General features: G+C 42.4%; 1 protein-coding gene across 1 annotated transcript in view; it reads left to right on the forward strand.

Moving 5' to 3' along the window:
- Positions 1 to 2,402: 2,402 nt before the first annotated feature.
- BDP1 (B double prime 1, subunit of RNA polymerase III transcription initiation factor IIIB) overlaps positions 2,403 to 22,981 on the forward strand; it is a 113,330-nt gene continuing 92,751 nt past the window's right edge. The window contains exons 1-7 of the mRNA XM_058434248.1: positions 2,403 to 2,837; positions 5,343 to 5,619; positions 8,959 to 9,068; positions 11,626 to 11,685; positions 13,644 to 13,769; positions 15,206 to 15,339; positions 18,274 to 18,368. Coding sequence (XP_058290231.1) covers positions 2,626 to 2,837; positions 5,343 to 5,619; positions 8,959 to 9,068; positions 11,626 to 11,685; positions 13,644 to 13,769; positions 15,206 to 15,339; positions 18,274 to 18,368 — 1,014 coding nt within the window. The 5' untranslated portion in view covers positions 2,403 to 2,625. The remainder of the gene's footprint in view (positions 2,838 to 5,342; positions 5,620 to 8,958; positions 9,069 to 11,625; positions 11,686 to 13,643; positions 13,770 to 15,205; positions 15,340 to 18,273; positions 18,369 to 22,981) is intronic.

A 22,981-nucleotide genomic window follows, 5' to 3' on the forward strand; every position in this document is an offset into this window, starting at 1 on the left:
TTTTGTTTGTTTTGTTTTGTTTTTTAGGTGGAGTCTCGCTCTGTCGCCCAGGCTGGAGTGCAGTGGTGCGAGCTCAACTCACTGCAAGCTCTGCCTCCTGGGTTCACGCCATTCTCCTGCCTCAGCCTCCCAAGTAGCTGGGACTACAGCTTTGTCAACTTGGACACTATTTCATTATGTTAAAGCGTTCTTTTTTTTTTTTTTTTTTTTTTAAGCGAGGGTCCGCCACTCTGTCACCCAGGCTGGAGTGCAGTGGCGCGATCTCGGCTCACTGCAAGCTCCGCCTCCCGGGTTCACGCCATTCTCCTGCCTCAGCCTCTCCGAGTAGCTGGGACTAAAGGCGCCCGCCACCGCGCCCGGCTAATTTTTTGTATTTTTAGTAGAGACGGGGTTTCACCATGGTCTCGATCTCCTGACCTCGTGATCCGCCCGACTCGGCCTCCCAAAGTGCTGGGATTACAAGCGTGAGCCACCGCGCCCGGCCTGTTAAAGCGTTCTTACCTGTAAAATGGGGAGGTATGTACCTTCTTCATTAACTTAATTAATGTATGTGAAGTACTAGGTCCCCAGCATATGGTAGCACTCAATATGTTAGCTCTTACTGTCATTATTCTTTCAAATTCAGAGAGCCTCGCACACATCACTATCCTATCCCCACACTCCACCTCTCTTGCTTAATACTGCTAGCGTCTGTTTCCACTTAGTGAAGTAACTTGAAGGGAAAAGATTGACTTTCTGGCAACATGTTTTGTTTTGGAGACAGTGTCTCACTCTGTTGCCCAGACTGGAGTACACTGGCACAATCTTGGCACACTACAGCCTCAGCCTCCCAGGTTCAAGCGATTCTTGTGCCTCAGCCTCCCAGTAGCTGGGATTACAGGTGTCTGCTACCTTGCCCCGGCTAATTTTTGTATTTTTAGTAGAGATGGCTTTTTGCCTTGTTGGCCTGGCTGATCTTGAACTCCTGGCCTCATGTGATCTGTCTTGCCTCGGCCTCCCAAAGTGCTGGGATTTCAAGCATGAGGTTTCAACCATTCCAGCCTCTGGCACAGTTCTTTATAGATATAAGATCATCTAAAGAGGGAATGGGGTGGGATTGGAAGGTAAGTGGTAGAGTTTTTTTGTTTGTTTTGTTTTGTTTTTTAGGTGGAGTCTCGCTCTGTCGCCCAGGCTGGAGTGCAGTGGTGCGATCTCAACTCACTGCAAGCTCTGCCTCCCGGGTTCACGCCATTCTCCTGCCTCAGCCTCCCAAGTAGCTGGGACTACAGGCGCCTGCCACCACACCCAGCTAGTTTTTTGTATTTTTTTTCGTAGAGACAAGGTTTCACCATGTTAGCCAGGATGGTCTCGATCTCCTGACTTCGTGATCCACCTGCCTCTGCCTCCCAAAGTGCTGGGATTACAGGCATGAGCCACCACGCCCGGCCTGATACATTTAAAAATATCTTGTTCATTTCTTTTTTGTATTTTCTCCTCCCAAATCCAGAACGTCTTGTTTACTGCTACCTCCTGAAGCAGATTAAGAATGCTCACAATAATTTACAAAGTTTCAACTATAATAATTTTTCAACAGGCTGGAATGTAGTGGTATGATCTCGGGTGATACATTCATATTAAAAAGTACACAAGGAGTTTGGGCTCCTTGTGTACTTTTTAATGTTGAAAAGAGGAAAAGACGTGGTGGCTCACGTCTGTAATCCCAGCACTTTGGGAGGCCAAAGTGCTTGAGCCTAGGAGTTCAAGATCAGCCTGGGCAACATGATGAACCCCGTCTTTACCAAATCTAAAAAAAAAAAAAAATTAGCCGGGTGTGGTGGCGCGCCCCTGTGGTCCCAGCAACTTGGGAGGCTGTGACGGGAGGATCGCCTGAGCCCGAGAGGTGGAGGCTGCAGTGAGCCAAGATCACGCTACTGCACGCTCCAGCCTAGGCGACAGAGCAAGGACCTTTCTCAAAGGACAAAAACAAAAAAGTACACAAGGGCGTATGGTAAATGGTCTTCCTACCACGACGTGTTTTCCAGAAACACATTCCTCTCCTGGTAGGTAACTATTATCAGTTTCTTCACACCAGCATTTTTAATCTATGTCTACTCAATTTAGAATTTCTAAGCCCTTCAGGACCTTCAAAAAACAAAATCGGCGAGCGATTTTAATAGTTCCAATAACGGTTTGAGCAGAGAAGTTGACTTTCTTCTTTTCCTCTTTTCAACTACTCCTAAGGAGTCCTGGAGAAGAAAGAGCAAATATCTCTGCATCTCAATTTCTGGTCCGCAGGTAACCCAGTCTCAGTAGCTTGGTAGTTACCATGGCTCCCAGTGCTGTGCGTCTGACGTCATTCTGCGGCGCTGGCTGATGGCGCAATCAGTTCCGGCGTCCTGTGTGGGCGGGGATGCTGGGAGGAGGGTGAAATTTAGCCATCGGTGTGTGGCAGGGTCATGAAAAAGCGGCGTCGGCGGGAGAGAGGAGGAGGCGGCGGCGGGGCAGTGAAACTACGGTAGCTGCCCCCTGAGTTGGTGGTGTGGCTTTGTGGGGAGGGCGTAGTTCCTAATCCCCTTTCCGGGCGCCGCCGGGGCTCGGGGCTGTGAGCGGCCGTCAGGCTGCCTCCCCGGGCCCCCTGCCTCCGCCATGTTCCGCAGGGCACGCCTTAGCGTGAAGCCGAATGTCAGGCCTGGTGTAGGCGCCAGGGGCTCCACAGCTTCCAATCCCCAGCGTGGACAGGAGTCTCCCAGGCCGCCGGAGCCTGCCACGGACTCTGCTTCCAAGCCAGCGGAGCCCACAGATGTGCCCGCAGTCGATTTCGGTGGAGCGGAGCCCCAAGAAAAGACTCCTAGGAGCAGGTAAGAAATTGCAGAGGTAAGAATTTTCATTTGCCCCGCCTCTCCAGGCCTGTCACCTGGAAGCTGAGCAAATGAATTTTGTCATAGGAGTCCGCGCTCGTTTGCAGTAGGCCTTTCAGTTGAGGCTTGATGAAACCGCTCTAAACTGCAGTTTGGTTGTCTGACCTGCAGGGTGTGGCTTGTGTGCGTTTTGTCACGGTCTGTAGATTCTCCGAGAGGAGACCATGTCTTCAAGTGGTGGTGGGGAGAATCGGGGTATGGCAGTCCTGAAGTGAAGAATATCCACACTATTCATTTGAGATTTAGGTCACCATAGTTTTCATCCTTCTGGAGTGCTTTGCAGGGAAGTGTTTTTGTCTTTCAATTTATAAAATATTTATTTTTTAAAGGAGAATATAAGTATTGCTTTGGCTTTGCTGATTTATGTCAGTGAGTAAGAGTTCTGGTCAATTAATTGAAGTGTGCCTCTTTAACTGTGGTGACCATGTTTCCCGAATAGAGAAGCATGGCTTTAGCGTCATGTATCATACTTGGATTCAGGACTCTTTTAGTTTACAGGTAGACTTTTCTCAGGCAGAATTTACTCATCTGCAAAATGGGAATAATACTGCCTACTTGGAGCGTTTTGGTGGAGTTTGGAGATAACGCATATAAACTATCTTGCAGGGGATATGGCAGAATAGTTGCCCACAAAAAGTTACTAGTTTTTTAGAAAGGTGATGGAGTAAATTTAAGACATGGTAGGCTAAGATGGCCTCTGTTTCTATATATATGAGGAAATCAGTAAACAGCCTTGTTAAGTGAAGTGAGATAGTACAAATTCTGTTTATGCTGTGATAGGAAGGTGAAAAATTTATTTATTTTTGGAACATCTTCCTCTATTCGCCTGAACTGGTGCCGAGTGTATGGTGTTATGTTGATAGTTCAGTGATGGTAAGTAATTTCCAAGTTTATTACATGAATCTGTTTCAAAATTTCTACACAGAAAGGAGATACCAATACTAGTCGCTGTTAAATTAATAAAGTTCTCAGAGATTTCGTTAATTATGTATGAGTGCGTGATAGTTGATAATTTAATAAATTTCCCAAAGATTGTAGTTTTGAGACATTTATTGTCAAGGATATTTAATTTTTTTTTTTTAGTTGACATTTACGTTTGGGGAATATAATTAGTTTTTTAGTCACTTTTTTTTTTTTTTTGCCATTACTGTCTCTGGGAAGGTTTTTTTTTTTTTTTTTAATTATTATTAGTTTTTTTTTAGATGGAGTCTTGCTCTATCACCCAGGCTGGAGTGCAATGGTACGGCTCACTGCAACCTCCACCTCCCGGGTTCATGCAATTCTCCTGTCTCAGCCTCCCAAGTATCTGGGACTACAGGTGTGCCCCACCATGCCCAGCTAATTTTTGTATTTTCAGTAGAGACAGGGTTTCACCATGTTGGCCAGGCTGGACTCGAACTCCTGACCTCAAGTGATCCACCTGCCTCAGCCCAAAGTGCTGGGGTTACAGGTGTGAGCCACCGTGCCCGGCCTCTTTTTATTTTTTTGTGGGTCTTTGCTAGTTGTAAAAATCTATAGGATATATATTGTGTCATTATGCATTCAACATAATTGGGGGAAATGCAGATAATGCATGTATCACATTGGCATAACAGCTAAGATACGAATTTAAATTGAAGTCTTGTTGGAAAGGTTATTCTATAAGTTAAGGCATTTTCTAATTTTTTCTAAGTAATTGTAAAATAGGAAAAAAGTAGACTGTTTTTAATTATTGACTTATACCACCTCTTTTCTTGACTTAAGTTGCATTTATAGACCATTCCTGAAATACTTATATCTGAGGTATACCATACCTAATATGCAATTTGGGATGACTGAGTACTTTCTTTGACTGAAGTTTATTCTGATGGCTGTATAAGTAGCGTTGTATCTGACAAAAGATAAATGATTTCTGCCTCAAAGGGAATTGGGTTTGGCTACTGTAACTAAATGTTTTTCTTCAAATACTGCAATACAGATATTTCAGAGGTTTGAAGTTTTGCATATTTGATTTGACTGACCTCAGGTTGATAAGTAAAGTAAAATGCCAGTAGTTTAGACCAGTTTAAAATGTCAGAGTAAATTAAAATTTTTTAAAATTTTATATATAAATTAATGATAAATTATTACTTTGTTATCTAGTAATTCAAATTAGGTTGATTGAGCTTTGTTCTGTAAATTGGTTATTTGTTTTGAGGGAGCTAAGCCTATAATTATGTGCTCTAATGTGCCTAGGGACTTTATGTTTGAAAAGATTAAGAGTCTATTAGAATTTACATATATTTAAAAGACTTACTAAACAAACTTTTTTGTAACCTGTCATAATTATCATAAATCTCAAGTTACTAATTTTATTTTTTTTAATTACGAGATTGCAGTTTTGGATTTTCACCAGACTAGGTTTTAAAACTAGCATGTGTAACAGAAGATTCATGTGCCCTCTTTTTTCTTTTTTAATTTCAACAGTACTGAGAAGACTGGTAGTGACAATGATGTTGAAGAATCCAGTAGATCTTCCTCTACTGTTTCACAGAGAAGAAAGCGCATATCAAGTACTTCTAGTCTGGTTAAGTCTAGTGTCAGTGTTCCTTCAGAATCTCATCCCTTATCTACAGTTAATCAAGAGGCTCCACAGCCAACTGCCACTCCAACAAAAGAGAAACAGCCATGCTCAGACAGATACCGAATATACAAAGCCCAGAAACTGAGGGAAATGTTAAAAGAAGAATTGAGAAAAGAGAAGGTAAGGGAGGAGAATCAGGATTTTGATGTTGCCTTCTATTTATGTTAGTAAGTAATCATTGGGAAGAAAAGCATTTGTAGCATTTTGATGGGGGAACAAAACCACATAATATTCCTTAGTCAATAGAACATCCCTTCTTGTTAATGGATTGATTGATACACCATGGACTTAAATTACATTTTTCACTGATAGTAATTTTTAAATTATTTATTTATGTTTTCACTGTTTTTGGTAAAGACCACAAATAAGTTTCATACACATACACATAGATATACATACACAAACATATTTATAAAATAAACCTTCAGTCAGATTTTTCATATAAAGATGTCCAAGTGACAAGTGATACATTTATTTGAATTAAGACAAGTATAGGCCAGGCGTGGTGGCTCATGCCTGTAATCCCAGCACTTTGGGAGGACTAGGCGGGCAGATCACTTGAGGTCAGGAGTTCAAGACCAGCCTGGCCAACATGGCAAAACCCTGTCTCTTCTAAAAATACAAAAATTAGCTGGGCCTGGTGGCGCGCATCTGTAATCCTCACTACTGGGGAGGCTGAGGCATGAGAATTGCTTGAACCTGGGAGGTGGAAGTTGCAGTGAGCCGAGATTGTGCCTCTGCACTCCAGCCTGGGTGATAGAGTGAAACTGTCTCCAAAAAAAAAAAAAAAAAAAAAAAAAAGACAAATATAGTTGAGCAGAGTGAATTGGTAATGTTTTCTAAATTGACAATATGGAAAATTACAAGTGGGAAAAATTTGTAGTATACATATATTAGAGTCCATGTTCTTTTTAATCTCGAGGATTGATTTCTTTTCTAAAAGGGCAGGTAACAGCAGTAGAGCATGCTGGTCCTGGAGTTAAATACTTAAGGATTGAATCTCAGCTTCACTTCTTTACTAGCTATGTGACCTTGGGTAATTTAATTAATCTATTTCCTCATCTGTAAAATAGACCAATAATAGTTCAGGTTGAGCATCCCTGAAATTGAAAATGCTCCAAAGTCTAAAATGTTTTGAGTGCCAAAGTGATGCTCCAGGGAAATGCTCATTGGAGCATATTGGATTTCAGATTTTCAGGTTAGAGATGCTCAGCCAGTATGTATTCTGCAAATATTCAAAAATGTGAAAAAATCCAAAATGTGAATCATTTCTGGTCTCAAGTATTTCTGATAAGAGATGCTCAACCTCTGTCTATCTCATTGGAGGGTTGTGAAGATTAAATGAGTCAATACATGTAAAACACACTTAAACTGGTGTCTTGGGCCTTGTGCAGTGGCTCACGCCTGTAATCCTAGCACTTTGGGAGGCCGAGGTGGACAGATCACCTGAGGTCAGGAGTTCGAGACCAGCCTGGCTAACATGGTGAAACCCCGTCTCTACTAAAAATACAAACATTATCTCATCTTGGTGGTGTACGCCTGTAATCCCAGCTACTCAGGAGGCAAGCGATTCTCCTGTCTCAGCCTCCTGGCAGAGGTTGCGGTGAGCCAAGATTGCGCCATTGCACTCCAGCATGAGTGACAGAGCGAGACTCCATCTCAAAAAAAAAACCAACCAAACAAAAAAACTAGTGTCTTGAAAACAGTAAGTGTCCAACCAGTGTCAGCTCCTGTTATGAATTATAAAATGCCTCTTTAGTTTTTTTTAAATTAAGGGAAGGCATTTTGCTTGGTGCTTTGTATCTGTTATCTTATGTAATTATATCAGCTATGTGAAGTAGATATCACTGTTTTACACAGGAGAAAACAAGCTTTCAATTTATGTCTTCTAAAATGTAAGCCTCACGACAATCGCTTGAACCTGGGAGGCGGAGGTTGCAGTGAGCCGAAATTGTGCTGCTGCATTCCAGCCTGGGCGACAGAGCAAGGCTCTGTCTCGGGAAAAAAAAAAAAAAAACGAGTAAGCCTCTAAAAATGTTTTATGGGTTGGGAATTGAGGTGGGGGAATTAAAAAAAAGTTCTGTATTTTACAGAAACTGCTTATTTGCTTATTTAATTTATTTTGGGGAATTAAAGATTAAACATTTGCTTCAAGAATTTTACAAAATACACAGAATTTCAAGTCATTACAGGGTAAAAAAAGCTGTGTAAGCATAAATTCTCAGTAAGCTATTAAGATGTTTAGTTAGAAGGCATCAGTAAGCATTTTATACATTGAGCTTTATTAGTTTTATTCTTTTGTTATTTATTTATTTAGTTTTAAGACAAGGTCTCACTGTCACCCAGGATGGAGTGCGCTAGTATAATTACAGTTCACTGCAGCCTCAACCTCCCAGGCTCAAGTGATCCTCCCACCTCAGCCTCCCAAGTAGCTGTGGCTATAGGCATATGCCACCACATCCAGCTAATTTTTTTGTATTTTTTTTGTAGAGATAGGGTCTCATTACGTTGCCCAGGCTGGTAACTCCTGAGCTCAAGCGGTCCTCCTTCCTCGGCCTCCCAAAGTACTGGGATTATAGGCATAAGCCACTGTGCCTGGCCACATTGAGCTTTTATCTAGTCCTAGTCACTTTAATTGTTAAAATCTAAATACTGCCTGGGTGTGTGGTTCACTCCTGTAATCCCAGTGCTTTAGGAGGCTGAGGCAGGAGGATCATTTGAGCCCAGGAATTTGAGACCAGCCTTGGCAACATAGGGAGGCTCCATCTCTACCAAAAAAAACCCAGAAAAACCCCAAAATTAACCAGGTGTTGTGGCAAGCATCTGTAGTCCCAGCTACTTGAGAGGTTGAGGTGGGAGGACTGCTTGAGCTCAGGAGTTCAAGGCTGCAGTGAGCTATGATTGTGCCACTGCACTTTAGCCTGGATGACAGAGCAAGACCCCATCTCAAAAGTAGATAAATAAAAACTAAAAACTGTTAAGGGTAATGTGCTGTAACTTTTAATATTCCATCTACAGGCCGGGCGCGGTGGCTCAAGCCTGTAATCCCAGCACTTTGGGAGGCCGAGGCGGGCGGATCACGAGGTCAGGAGATCGAGACCATCCTGGCTAACACGGTGAAACCCCGTCTCTACTAAAAATACAAAAAATTAGCCGGGCGTGTTGGCGGGCGCCTGTAGTCCCAGCTACTCAGGAGGCTGAGGCAGGAGAATGGCGTGAACACGGGAGGCAGAGCTTGCAGTGAGCCGAGATTGCGCCACTGCACTCCAGCCTGGGGGACAGAGCAAGACTCCGTCTCAAAAAAAAAAAAAAAAAAATTCCATCTACAAAATTACATAATTGGGGTGAGAATAATATTAAAGCACTTATAGTGAATGCAACAGTGGACTGTATATTTGCATATAGTACATCTGAAATTCTTTAATATTTACAAAAGTGGATCTGTGTGTGTTTATACAGAAACAATGGAAAAACAAATATGCTATAAATGAAAGTCAGAGGCCACCAGATCGTTCAAAAATGACTATGAGAGACTTCATATATTATCTACCAGATAACAATCCAATGACGTAAGTAAAATTTATTTCTGCTTTATTATCTCTTTTTTTTTTTTTTTTTTTTGAGGTGGAGTCTTGCTCTGTCACCCAGGCTGGAGTGCAGTGGTGCAATCTTGGCTCACTGCAACCTCTGCCTCCCAGGTTCAAGCGATTCTCCTGCCTCAGATTCCTGAGTAGCTGGGATTACAGATGCTCGCCACCACACCTGGCTAATTTTTGTATTTTTTTTTTTTGAGACAGAGTCTCGCTCTGTCGCCCAGGCTGGAGTGCAGTGGCACAATCTCAGCTCACTGCAAGCTCCGCCTCCCGGGTTCACGCCATTCTCCTGCCTCAACCTCTCCGAGTAGCTGGGACTACAGGCGCCCGCCACCACGCCCGGCTAACTTTTTGTATTCTTAATAGAGACGGGGTTTCACCGTGGTCTCGATCTCCTGACCTCGTGATCCGCCCGCCTCGGCCTCCCAAAGTGCTGGGATTACAAGCGTGAGCCACCGCGCCCGGCCACACCCAGCTAATTTTTTTGTATTTTTAGTAGAGAGGGGGTTTCACCGTGGTCTTGGGGTTTCACCGTGGTCTCCATCTCCTGACCTCATGATCCGCCCGCCTCGGCCTCCCAAGGCGATTACAAGCGTGAGCCACCGCGCCCGGCTAATTTTTGTATTTTTAGTAGAGACTGGGTTTCGCCATGTTGGCTTGCCTGGTTTCAAACTCCGTACCTCAGGTGATCCATCCGCTTCGGCCTCCCAAAGTGCTGAGATTACAGGTGTGAGCCACTGTGCCTGGCCTTCTGTTTTACTTTATTTGGGTATGTAGTTATATAAATATCACTTTTATAGTACTTTTTTTGTTTTCCAAAAGCATGTTGACAAAATTTGGAACACATATGTCCTTTTAAATAGAATTTCATAACAAAAAGTAGCAGTATTTCAAGTTACTGCTTTCCGGGGATGGTAGATTATGCCCTTTATTTCTGAGATTAAAAATAAATTTCCTGGCTGGGCGCAGTGGCTCATGCCTGTAATCCCAGCACTTTAGGAGACCAAGGCAGGTGGGCCACTTGAGTCTAGGAGTTTGAGACCAGCCCAGGCAACATGGTGAAACCCTGTCTCTACAAAAAGTACAAAAATTAGCCAGGCATGGTGGCATGTGCCTGTAGTTCCAGCTATTTGGGAGGCTGAGGCAGGAGGACTGCTTGAGCCCTGGCATTTGAGGCTGCAGTGAACCACGTTCATGCCACTGCATTCTGGGTGCAGTCTGGGTGACAGAGCGAGATCCTGTCTTAAAAAAAAAATTTTTTTTTCTTTGTTATGTTAATTACCAAGGCATAGTAAAACCAACTAAGCCACTTTTCTGTAATCAAGATTGCAATTTTGGCCGGGCGAGGTGGCTCACCCCTGTAATCACAGCATTTTGGGAGGCTAAGGCGAGAGAATCGCTTGAGCCCAGGGGTTTGAGACCAGCCTGGGCAATGTAGTGAGACTCCATCTTTACAAAAAATACAAAAATTAGCTGGGCATTGTGGCGCACAGGAGGCTGAGGTGGGAGGATCACTTGAGCCTGGGAGATCAAGGCAGCAGTGAGCCAAGATTGCACCACTGCACTCCAGCCTGGGAGACAGCGAGACTCTGTCTCATTTAAAAAGAGAAAATGTTTGAAAGGATTGCAGTTTGTTTTTAACATACTATAAACTGATCTAAAGGAGTGAGCCAAGTTTTATGCCCTGCCTTCTAATAAAGACAGTAGTAGTGTGATTAATAAATCTTCCAAGAACAAAGCTTCTTTAATAAAGTTAGCCTGGGGTTTCTGAGGCAGGTTTATAATAAATCTCATTGTTGTATTGTTGATGGTTTAGCAGGTAGAGGTAGGAGTAGGGACAGTTCCTCAGCATAGCCCTTTTTCAGATTCACCAGGTCTTTGGCCCTGTCGAAGAAAGGGCCAGAAACCTAGGTTTTGAGTTGTTTAACATCTAGGGGTTGGAGACAAGTCACCTAAGCTGCTTCATGCCTTGGGATTGGGAGCCTCCTTTCACTGAGAAGTTAAAGGATAAGAACATTTTCTGCTGGGCGTGGTGGCTCATGCCTGTAATCCCAATGTTTTGGGAAGCTAAGGTGGGAGGACTACATGATCCCAGGAGTTTGAGACCAGCCTGGGCGATATGGTGAGACCTCGTCTGTACAAAAAATTAAAAGACAAAAATTAGCCTGGTGTGGTAGCATGCACCTGTAGTCCCAGCTACTTGGGAGGCTGAGGTGGGAGGATTGCTTGAGCTCAAGAAGTAGAGGTTACATGGAGCTGAGATCACACCACTGCACTTCAGCCTGACACAGCAAGACCCTGTTGTTGTATTTAAAAAAAAAAGTATTCTCTACTTAGGACCTAACAAATTATTTGTACGTGATGACAAGCTTTTGACTGAAAAATTGATGGTTGGATTGCACTGTCATTAACAAAATGCTATGATATATCATTAAAAATTAGAAGTTAGAATAATTTTCTTCTTGCCTACAGATAGAATTGGGAAGATATAAATTAATAATTTATTAAAGATATTGTCATTTATGTTCAATAGTTCTTCACTGGAACAAGAAAAGAAAACTGAAAAGCCATCGACTCCAGTCCAGACAAGAGAGTAAGTATTTTATTTTATTTTTGAATATATTCTATTGCTACATTTTTTAATAAGAGATCAAATGGTGCTTCCTGTTATAGTCGAATTACATTTGATTGGGGTCGGGCACAGTGGCTCACTCCTGTAATCTCAGCACTTTGCGAAGCCAAGATGGGAGGATTGCCGGAAGCCAGGAGTTGAGACCAGGCTGGGCATCATAGTGACATTTTGTCTCTACAAAAAGTGTAAAAATAAGCTGTGCATGGTGGTGTGTACATGTAGTCCTAGTTATTCAGGAGGCTGAGGTGGGAGGATTGCTCGAGCCCACACGTTCAAGGCTGTAGTGAGCTATGATCACACCACTGCATTCCAGCCTAGGTGACAGAGCAAGACTTTGTCTTTAAAAAAAAAAATTACATTTGGTTGGACTATTGTTTTTGTAATTTTAAAATTTTAATTTAATTTTTGAGACAGGGTGTTGCTGTGTCACCTAGGCTGGAATGCAGTGGTGTGAACACAGCTCACTGCGGCCTTAACCTCCTGGGCTCAAGTGATCCTCCTGCCTCAGCCTCCTGAGTAGCTGGGAGTACAGGTGTGTGCCACCACGGTTGGCTAAAATTTTCAGTTTTTTTTTTTTTTTTTTTTTTGAGATGGAGTCTTGCTCTGTCACCAGGCTGGAGTGCAGTGGTGCGATCTCGGCTCACTGCAGCCTCTGCTTCCTGGGTTCAAGCGATTCTGCTGCCTCAGTCTCCTGAGCAGCTGGGACTACAGGTGCACGCCACCATGCCCAGCTAATTTTTGTATTTTTAGTAGAGACGGGTTTTACCATGTTGGCCAGGATGGTCTCCATCTCTTGACCTCGTGATTGGCCTGCCTTGGCCTCCCAAAGTGTTGGGATTACAGGTGTGAGCTACCATGCCCAGCCAAAGTTTTTTAGTTTTTGAAGAGTTTTTTTTTCATAGAGATAAGGTTTCACTATGTTGCCCAGGCTGGTGGTCTTGAACTTCTAAGCTCAAGTAATCCTCCCGCCTCAGCCTCCAAAAGTACTAGGATTACAGGCATGAGCTGCTGCATTCGGCCATTTTCCTTAAGGTACTAACCCTGGAGGATTGTACTGAAAAGTTAATCAAATAATCTAGAAACTAATGCTATATAACTATAAGCATTATTATTATTATTTTCTTACAGATAGGGTCTTGCACTGTCGCCTAGGCTGGGGTGCAGTGGTGTGATTAAACTCTTGGCCTCAAGAGATACTCCCGCCTCATAGTCTCCTGAGTAGCTCGGACTATAGGCACGCATCACCATGCTGGGTTAATTTTTAAATTTTTTTTTTAGTGGTAGGGTCTTGCTATGTTGCTCAGGCTAATTTCAACTCCTGGCCTCGAATGATTTTCCTGCCTTGGCCTCCGAAAGTGCTAGGATTACAGGCCTGAACCACCATGTCCTGCCTGTTTCTCTTTATTTTAAAAGAGAGTAAAGACTGGGCAAGGCACGGTGGCTCACGTCTGTAATCCCAGCACTTTGGGAGGCTGAGGCGGGTGGATCACGAGGTCAGGAGTTCGAGACCAGCCTGGCCAACATCGTGAAACCCCGTCTCTACTAAAAATACAAAAATTAGCTGGGTGCGGAGGTGCGTGCCTGTAATCCCAGCTACTTGGGAGGCTGAGGCAGTAGAATGGTGTGAACCCAGGAGGTGGAGGTTGCAGTGAGTCGAGATCATGCCACTGCACTCCAGCCTCGGTGACAGGGTGAAACTCCATCTCAAAAAAAATAAGACTCCTTACTAAATGCCTCGAGATAAAACTTGAGAAAATCCTCTAATTGTATCCTTAATAACACGTACTGTTTTCATTTGGATTATAGGGAAAGTTGGAAATAGCTAGAAGGTTGAGTTTGTAATCATTTATTTTAAGTTTTATACTATTCAGGCACACTTTTCATGCCTTTGTGAATTAACTCATCTTTGTATCTGGTAGGCAAGAAGGTAAGAGTACTCCTAATGCTGAAGATAATGAAATGGAAGAAGAGACAGATGATGGGCCATTACTGGTTCCTCGAGTAAAAGTGGCAGAAGATGGTTCCATTATTTTGGATGAAGAAAGGTATTTAGAAAAGAGAGAAAGTGAGATTGTGGTTACATGAGAACAAACATGCTTTGTCTAGTGTAAGAGGTCCTTTTTCTAAATCAGCCTTTGTCACTTAGACCTTGACATCTTTATTTGCATAATGAATATTGTAAATAGAAAAGTGAGTTAGGTTAATTTATAAATTTTAGTAATTTTTATAACTATTTTATGTGAGAAGATGCCCTATCATCTATTAACCTAACACCATAGTTTTATCATCTTTACTGGTCATTGAGTCAGGCTGTTGAACTAATCATAGCTGTCTTCCACTGAGGATAAATTTCTAAGATTGACACAGTCTTGAAGTCAATATTCAAGTTCTCATATTATTAAGAGCATATCCTGATGTGTGGTGATAACTAATGGATATACAGTGAAATGTAGGTTTAACATATTTTATGATTTTTGTTATGGTGAGGTATAATTCATCTTCTGGTTTAATTTCTCAGTTATAACATTAAATTTCTCACATTAGGCATTGTGGAATTTAGTTAAGGGTATTTTTTTAAAAGATGATTAATTAGTAAGTAAATAAATAGAGCAATGGAAGGTCTTTGAAAGTTTAGCTAGTGAAAAATAATTTTATAGCAGTCACATTCTATAATTAAACATAAATGTAATACTGCTAATAATAGTTGTTTTTGTGTGCTGTTTTCCATTAGTTTGTGATGATGATTTTACTGGTCATTAAATAGAGCATATTTAACTGCTTTGTCTGCAGGAATGTAAAATATAAAGTGCTTATGTTTTTCAAAATTTCCATTGAGTCCAGCACAGTAATACATATTGAATATCAAAGACATGTGGAAGTCAATAATACAAATATCTTCTTTTTTTTTTTTTTTTGAGAAGGAGTCTCGTTCTTTCACCCAGGCTGGAGTGCAGTGGCGCGATCGCGGCTCACTGCAGGCTCCGCCCCCCGGGGTTCACGCCATTCTCCTGCCTCAGCCTCCCACGTAGCTGGGACTACAGGCGCCTGCCACCTCGCCTGGCTAATTTTTTTTTTGTATTTTTAGTAGAGACAGGGTTTCACTGTGTTAGCCAGGATGGTCTCGATCTCCTGACCTCGTGATCCGCCCGCCTCGGCCTCCCAAAGTGCTGGGATTACAGGAGTGAGCCACCGCGCCCGGCCACAAATACCTTCTTATAATACGTAGTCCAAAGATATTTTGTAAATATTATATTGCTGTTAGGAATTTTGAAAATGAGTTGACATTTCTTTCTACCCTCTTGGAATCACATTTTAGGTAAAACTTAGCAGATGCTTGGAAAATACCCATATTTCACATAAGTATTATTATGCTTTTGATATGATTGCCATGCTAAACTTCAAAATATAACTATTTACATCTCATTTACTATTTGTTTCCTTGTTTTTAGTATAGATCTATTTAAAAATGTGTTTATTTCAGTTTAACTGTAGAAGTTTTAAGAACAAAAGGCCCTTGTGTTGTTGAAGAAAATGACCCCATATTTGAGCGCGGTTCTACAACTACATACTCCAGCTTTAGGAAAAACTATTACTCTAAACCATGGTCAAATAAAGGTAACTAATCTTCATTTAAAAATGTGTAAGTTCTTTATTTAAAATGAAGTGACTGTTTCTGAATTAAATCAGTTCTCCCCTAAGTAAATAAAATGCAAACTACCATTTTATTCCAGCTAATTTTATTGACACCACTATCTTATGCCCTCCATGGAATGGTATCTCTGACTTTGTCTTACAAATCTTCAAAAAAATTTTTTATAGCAACTGGGTCTCAGCCAGGTGCAGTGGCTTACACCTGTAATCCCTGCACTTTGGGAGGTTGAGGCAGGAGGATCACTTGAGGCCAGGAGTTTGAGACCAACTTGGGCAACAAAGCAAGACCTCATCTCTACAAAAAAATTAAGGAAAAAAATTAGAAAGTAGAGAGAGGGTCTTGATTGATTGCCGAGGCTGGAGTGCAGTGAAACAATCATAGCTTACTACAGCCTTGAACTCCTGGGCTCATGTGATCTTCCTGCCTCAGCCTCCCAGAGTAGCTGGCACTACAGGCGTGTGCCACCACACCCAGCTAATTTTTTGGAATTTTTTTTTTTTTTTTTTGAGATGGAGTTTCCCTCTTGTTGCCCAGGCTGGAGTACAATGGCGTGATCTTGGCTCACTGCAACCTCTGCCTCCTGGGTTCAAGCGATTCTCCTGCCTCAGCTTCCCAATAGCTGGGATTACAGGCACCTGCCACCACCCCCAGCTAATTTTTGTATTTTTAGTAGAGACGGGGTTTTACCATGTTGGCCAGGCTGGTCTCAAATCCTGACTTCAGGTGATCTGCTCACCTTGGCCTCGCAAAGTGCTGGGATTGCAGGCATGAGCCACTGCGCCTGGCCTGTTTTTTGGATTTTTTGAAGAAATAAGGTCTCAATATGTTGCCCAGGCTGGTCTCTAATGCCTGGGCTCCAGTGATCCTTCGCCTCCCAAAGTGTTGAGATTATAGGCGTGAGCCGTTGTGCCCAGCCCAGAAATATTTTTCTGTTCTTTTTTTTTTTTTTTTTAAGTTTCTTTTAGTCACTGTTCTGCTGAAATAAATATTTTTTAAGAATTACCTTTATAGTTATTTTGGCTGGAATGTTCCTGTCTGTCAAATCTCTGTACAGCAAATACCATTTAAATAAAAATTAACAATACAATATTTCCTTTCTTTTTTTTTTTGAGACGGAGTTTCACTCTTGTCACTCGGGCTGGAGTGCGGTGATGTGATCTCGGCTCACTGCAACCTCTGCCTCCTGGGTTCAAGCGATTCTCCTGCCTCAGCCTCCCGAGCAGCTGGGATTACAGGCGCCTGCCACCATGCCTAGCTAATTTTTGTGTTTTTGGTAGAGATGGGGTTTCACCATGTTGGCCAGGCTGGTCTTGAATTCCTGACCTCAGGTGATCCACCTGCCTCAGCCTCCCAAAGTGCTGGGATTACAGGCGTGAGCCACTGTGCCTGGCCAACAATACAATATTTCTAATGCAAATAATGTTCTACCTCAGATAATATTGTATAATAAAGTTTCTATAGATAAATATTATGCTGTTAAAAGTCTGTTGCATGTTGGTGCTTATTGTTTTTATTTTAAAAACAGTAGTTTTGAGGAAAAATTCAAACAGCAGAATATAGAGTAAAAAGATTCTATACTTCTTTCACTTCCCTGTTCCTATTCTCCTGAGGTGTAACTTCTGTTAATGGTTTCTTTTTTTGAGACCGAGTCTCACTCTGTCACCCAGGCTGGAGTGCAGTGGCACGATCTTGGCTCACTGCAACCTCCACTTCCTAGGTTCAAGTGATTCTCCTTCCTCAGCCTCCCAAGTAGCTGGGATTACAGGCATATGTCACCATGCCCAGCTAATTTTTGTGTTTTTAGTAGAGATGGGGTTTCACCATGTTGGCCAGGATGGTCTGGAACTCCTGACCTCAAGTGATCTGCCCGCCTCGGCCTCCCAAAGTGCTGGTATTTACAAGTGTGAGCCACCGTGCCTGGCCTCTTGTGTATTTTTCTAGCTACTTTCTTTATATACTACTTAGCACATCTTAGTTGCTTATGTAGTGTAACCCTATCCTGACTATGACTCATAGTTTTCTTCAGAGCACTTTGAATAAGATCAGCTAGGCAGAATGAATGTCTTAAAAAAAAAATTCCAGCTTCTTTTGTATGATTTCTTTTTCTTTCTTTCTTTCTTTTTTTTTTTTTGAGGTGGAGTCTCGCTCTTTCGCCCAGGCTGGAGTGCAGTGGCGCCATCTCAGCTCACTGTAACCTCCGCCTCCCGAGTTCAAGCTATTCTTCTGCCTCAGCCTCCCCAGTAGCTGGGATTACAGGTGCGCGCCACCACGCCCAGCTCATTTTTTTTTTAAAATTTTTAGCAGAAACAGGGTTTCACCATGTTGGCTGGGCTGGTCTCAAACTCTTTTTTTTTTTTTTTTGAGATGGAGTTTCACTTTTGTTGCCCAGGTTGGAGTGCAGTGGCGTGATCTCGGCTCATCACAACCTCTGCTTCCCGGGTTCAAGCGATTCTCCTGCCTCAGCCTCCCACATAGCTGGGATTACAGGCATGTGCCACCATGCCCGGCTGATTTTGTATTTTTGGTAGAGATGGGGTTTCTCCATGTTAGTCAGGCTGGTCTCAAACTCCTGACCTCAGGTGACCCACCCGCCTCAGCCTCCCAAAGTGCTGGGATTACAGGCATGAACCACCTCGACTGGCCCTGGTCTCTAACTCTTATCCTCAAGTGATCTGCCCACCTTGGCCTCCCAAAGTTCTGGGATTACAGGTGTGAGCCACCATGCCCAGCCTACGATTTCTTATACTGAAAAGTTTTTATTTATAATAAGGTGTTTTTAAGTATTCCATGGGTATCTTTCTAGTAAAATTAAGTACTGTCAAATTTTGTAAGATTTCTTTTCTCTGAAATATTGATAGGATTAATTTTCAATCATTCTAAATCTTTTATTTTCACAGAAACAGATATGTTTTTTTTAGCCATCAGCATGGTAGGAACTGACTTTTCTATGATTGGACAACTTTTTCCTCACAGAGCAAGGATAGAAATTAAGGTAAAGTAAACCCATCACATTTGTTGATTGGAAAGAGACCAAACATTATAAATGTTAGTATTATTAGCTTACCTTTGGTTTAAATCTCAGTTCATCTTTTTTATTTTTATTTTTTCCACTGAGACAGAGTTGCACTTTGTTGCCCAGGCTGGAGTGCAGTGGCACGGTCTTGACTCACTGCAACCTCTGCCTCCAGGTTCAAGCAATTCTCATGCCTCAGCGTGTCACGTAGCTGGTATTACAGGCACCTGCCACCAAGTCTGGCTGATTTTTTTAGTGTTTTAGTAGAGATGGGGTTTTACCATGTTGCCCAGGCTGCTGTCGAACTCTTGAGCTCAGGTAATCCCCTGATCTTGGCCTCCCAAAGTGCTAGGATTACAGGCGAGAACCACCGCGCCCAGCCCTTTTTTTTTTTTTAAACTTATGATATTTTTGTTACATTTATCCCTCTTTGTTGATTGAAAAGTAATATTTATCAGTTCTGATATGGGTACAATCTTCTTTATGTTAGTTTCATATTTTCTTATTTATATCTTCTTCATTTCTAAAATGAATTTGAGGCAGTACCAATAAAAACGCACTGCAACTAAGATGTAAGAAGAGTTACATAATGAAAAGAGAAGATAAATGTACCAGAGTACTTTGGTTAAGGGTAGCTTTCTTTTTTTTTTTTTTTTTAGATGGAGTCTCACTCTGTTGCCCAGGCTGGAGTGCAGTGGTGCAATCTCAGCTCACTGCAACCTCTGCCTCCTAAATTCAAGTTATTCTCCTGCCTCAGCCTCCCTAGTAGCTAGGATTACAGGCGCACACCACCACGCCCAGCTAATTTTTGTATTTTTCGTAGAGAGGGGGTTTTACCGTGTTGGTCAGCCTGGTCTCGAACTCTTGACCTCTGGTGATTCACCTGCCTCAGCCTCCCACCAAGTGCTGGAATTACAGGCGTGAGCCATCATGCCTGGCCAAGGGTAGCTTTTTGAACCCAAAATGTATTTCAGAATTTCCTAGGAAAGCTTAAAGAGAAGAAATCTGAGTTTACATAGTTCTCATTTTCTGATCCGTTGCTTTCCTAGGTCCCCTTAACTCTGGGACAACCAGTGGCACGAATAACAACAGTGATGTCAGTTACAGTTATTATATGCCCAAGAGGATGAGCTTTCTCTGTTTTTTAGTTTCTTTGCTTGAGAAACTTTATACAAGTTTTCTGGGTTTAAGTGCATTTGAGTGTCATCACACTATGTTGCCATAATGCGTTCTCAATTGATAGTGAGATCTTTACCCAACCATGGGCTTTTTCCTTCATTTCTCATCCCTATCATGTTCATTACATTAATAAAAGGAACTATTAGGAAGGTATGTTTTTTCCTCTAGAACTAAATTAGGCATGGATTGTCTGGGGACATTACATAAGGGGCATTGTACAGTGTAATGAAATAGTCTTGTATTTCTGCAAGAGATAAGGAACTGTTTATATTCTTCATGTTCATTTTCTAATGTTGATCTTTGATAAAAGAACAAAATGTTAAAATTCTGTGAAGGCTAGAAATCGATTGTCTAGAATTGGAGTGCTCTGCTGATCTGCGTAATTAATTATAAATTTGTCACTGGGCTATTTGTCTCAAAAATCATGTAGATTCTTTTCCTGAAAGGTTACTATGTGTCTAGCAGGTCGTTGGGTAAAGTGTAGAAAAGTGAGAGTAGGTCGGGCATGGTGGCTCACGCCTGTAATCCCAGCACTTTGGGAGGCCAAGGCAGGTGGATCACCTGAGGTCAGGAGTTCAAGACCAGCCAGGCCAACATGGTGAAACCCCGTCTCTACTAAAAATACAAAAATTAGCCGAGCGTGGTGGTGCATGCCTATAATCCCAGCTACTCGGGAGCCTGAACCCGGGAGGTGGAGGTTGCAGTGAGCTGAGATTGCACCACTGCACTCCAGTCTGTGCAGCGGGAGTGAGACTCCATCTCAAAAATGAGAATAGACTGTATTTAAAGCTACTGAATTACATTACCTTGATTTTCAAATATTGGACTAATGTTGTATTCCTGTATAAGCTCCATTTGGTCATAGTATATTCTTTTTCTGTGCTGCTCTATTTTGCTACATTTTCTTGAGGATTTTTTTGCTACTTTTTTCATAAGGGATACTGATTTGTAATCTTCCTTTACAAAGTCTGTCCTATTTTGATATGAGGCTTATCCTGGTCACAGAAATTGAGCTGGAAAGTGCTCCCTCTTCTATTTTCTGAAATAATTTGTTGAAGATTAGTATTATTTTGTCTTTAATATTTGATAGAATTTACCTGTGAAACTGTTTGATCCTGTAGTTTTCTTGGAGGAAGGGTTTATTTTATAAATATACTCTTTCATTGATAATTTGTATTTTCTCTCTCTCTTTTTTTGTTTTTTGTTTTTTTTGTTTTTTTTTTGAGATAGGGTCTCACTCTGTCACCCAGGCTGGAGTGCAGTGGTGCTATCATGGCTCACCTCCTGGGCTTGAGTGATCCTCCCACCTCAGCCTCCTGAGTAGTTGGGACTACAGGCATGTGCCACAATGCCTGGCTAATTTTTTGTATTTTTTGTAGAGACTGGGTTTTGCCATATTGCTCAGGTTGGTGTGGGACTCCTGGGCCCAAGTGATCTGCCTGCTTTGGCCTCCCAAAGTTCTGGAATGACAGGTGTGAGCCACTTCTCCTAGCCTGTTTTTTTCTTAATTCATCTTGCTAAGTGTTTATTAATCTAAACATCTCTTTAATGAACCAACTTTTCTTAATGTGAGTTTTTTTTTTTTTTTTTGAGACGGAGTCTCGCTCTCTAGCCCTGCTGTGTAGCCCAGGCTGGAGTGCAGTGGTGACATCTCGGCTCACTGTAAGCTCCGCCTCCTGGGTTCACGCCCTTCTCCTGCCTCAGCCTCCTGAGTAGCTGGGACTACAGGTGCCTGCCACCATGCCCGGCTAATTTTTTGTATTTTTAGTTGAGATGGGGTTTCACTGTGTTAGCCAGGATGATCCGATCTCCTGACCTCGTGATCCGCCCACCTCGGCCTCCCAAAGTGCTGGAATTACAGGCGTGAGCCACTGCACCTGGCTTCTTAATGTAAGTTTTAGGTTTCCAATTGTTGGTGTGTTTTTATTGATTTTTTTTTTTGTTATTGTTTAGCGCTTCCTTCCATTTACTTTGTGTTTGTTTTTCTAGCTGCTGCTGCTTTTTTTATTATACTTTAAGTTTTAGGGTACATGTGCACAACGTGCAGGTTTGTTACATATATATATACATGTGCCATGTTGGCACCCGTTAACTCATCATTTAACATTAGGTATATCTCCTAATGCTATCCCTCCCCCTCCCCCCACCCCGCAACAGGCCCTGGTGTGTGATGTTCCCCGTCCTGTGTCCGTGTGTTCTCATTGTTCAATTCCCTTTTCTAGCTTCTTAAGATGAAAACTTAGAGCACTGATTTTAAAGCCTTCTTTTCTAAAGTAGACATTTAAAGCTGTACATTTCCTTTGTTTTTTGACACAGAGTCTTGCTCTGTCGCCCAGGCTGGAGTGCAGTGGCGGATCTCGGCTCACTGCAAGCTCCGCCTCCTGGGTTCATGCCATTCTCCTGCCTCAGCCTCCTGAGTAGCTGGGACACAGGTGCCCTCCACCATGCCCGGATAATTTTTTTGTATTTTTAGTAGAGATGGGGTTTCACCATGTTAGCCAGGATGGTCTCAATCTCCTGACATCATAATCCACCCGCCTTGGCCTCCCAAAGTGCTAGGATTACAGGCATGAACCAAGCCCGGCCTGTAGATTTTCTTTTAAGCATCACTAGAGCTGTGTCCCACAAATTTTGATTTTTTTTTTTTTTTTTTTTTTTGAGACAGTCTTGCTCTGTTGTCCAGGCTGGAGTGCAATGGCATGATCTCGGCTGACTGCAAACTTCACCTCCCAGGCTCAAGCAATCCTCCTGCCTTAGTCTCCCAAGAAGTTGGGACTATAGGTGCACACCACTATGCCCAGCTAATTTTTGTATTTTTTTGTACAGATGAGTTTTCATCAGGTTGCTCAGGCTGGTCTCTGACTCCTGAGGTTGGCCAGGTGCGGTAGCTCATGTCTGTAATCTCAGCACTTTAGGAGGCTGAGGGGGATGGGTCACTTGAGGTCTGGAGACCAAGACCAGCCTGGCCAACATGATGAAACCCTGCTCCTATTAAAATACAAAAATAGCCAGGTGTGGTGGCAGGCACTTGTAGTCCTAGGTACTTGGGAGGCTGAGGCAAGAGAATTGCTTGAACCCGGGAGGGAGAGGTTGCAGTGAGCTGAAATTGCGTCACTGCACTCCAGCTTAGGCGACAGAGCAAGACTCTGTCTCAAAAAAAAAAAAAAAAAAAAAAAAAGATCCACCTGCCTTGGCCTCCCAAAGTGCTAGGATTACAGGCGTGAGCCACCATGCGTGGCCCCCAGTATAAAATTTTAAGAATTATTAATTATTACTGATTAAGGTTATTAAATGCATAACACTAATTACTTGCCAGCTATTGGTAGTCTTTTCCTTCTCTAGTTCATCCAGGGAACTCTTAAATTACATCTTCAGCAGAATAATCCTTAAATGTACTTAATTTTTTTTTTTTT

The sequence above is a fragment of the Hylobates moloch genome, unplaced genomic scaffold (genome assembly GCF_009828535.3).
Source record: "Hylobates moloch isolate HMO894 unplaced genomic scaffold, HMol_V3 SCAFFOLD_23, whole genome shotgun sequence".
In the NCBI taxonomy this organism is placed as follows: domain Eukaryota; kingdom Metazoa; phylum Chordata; class Mammalia; order Primates; family Hylobatidae; genus Hylobates; species Hylobates moloch.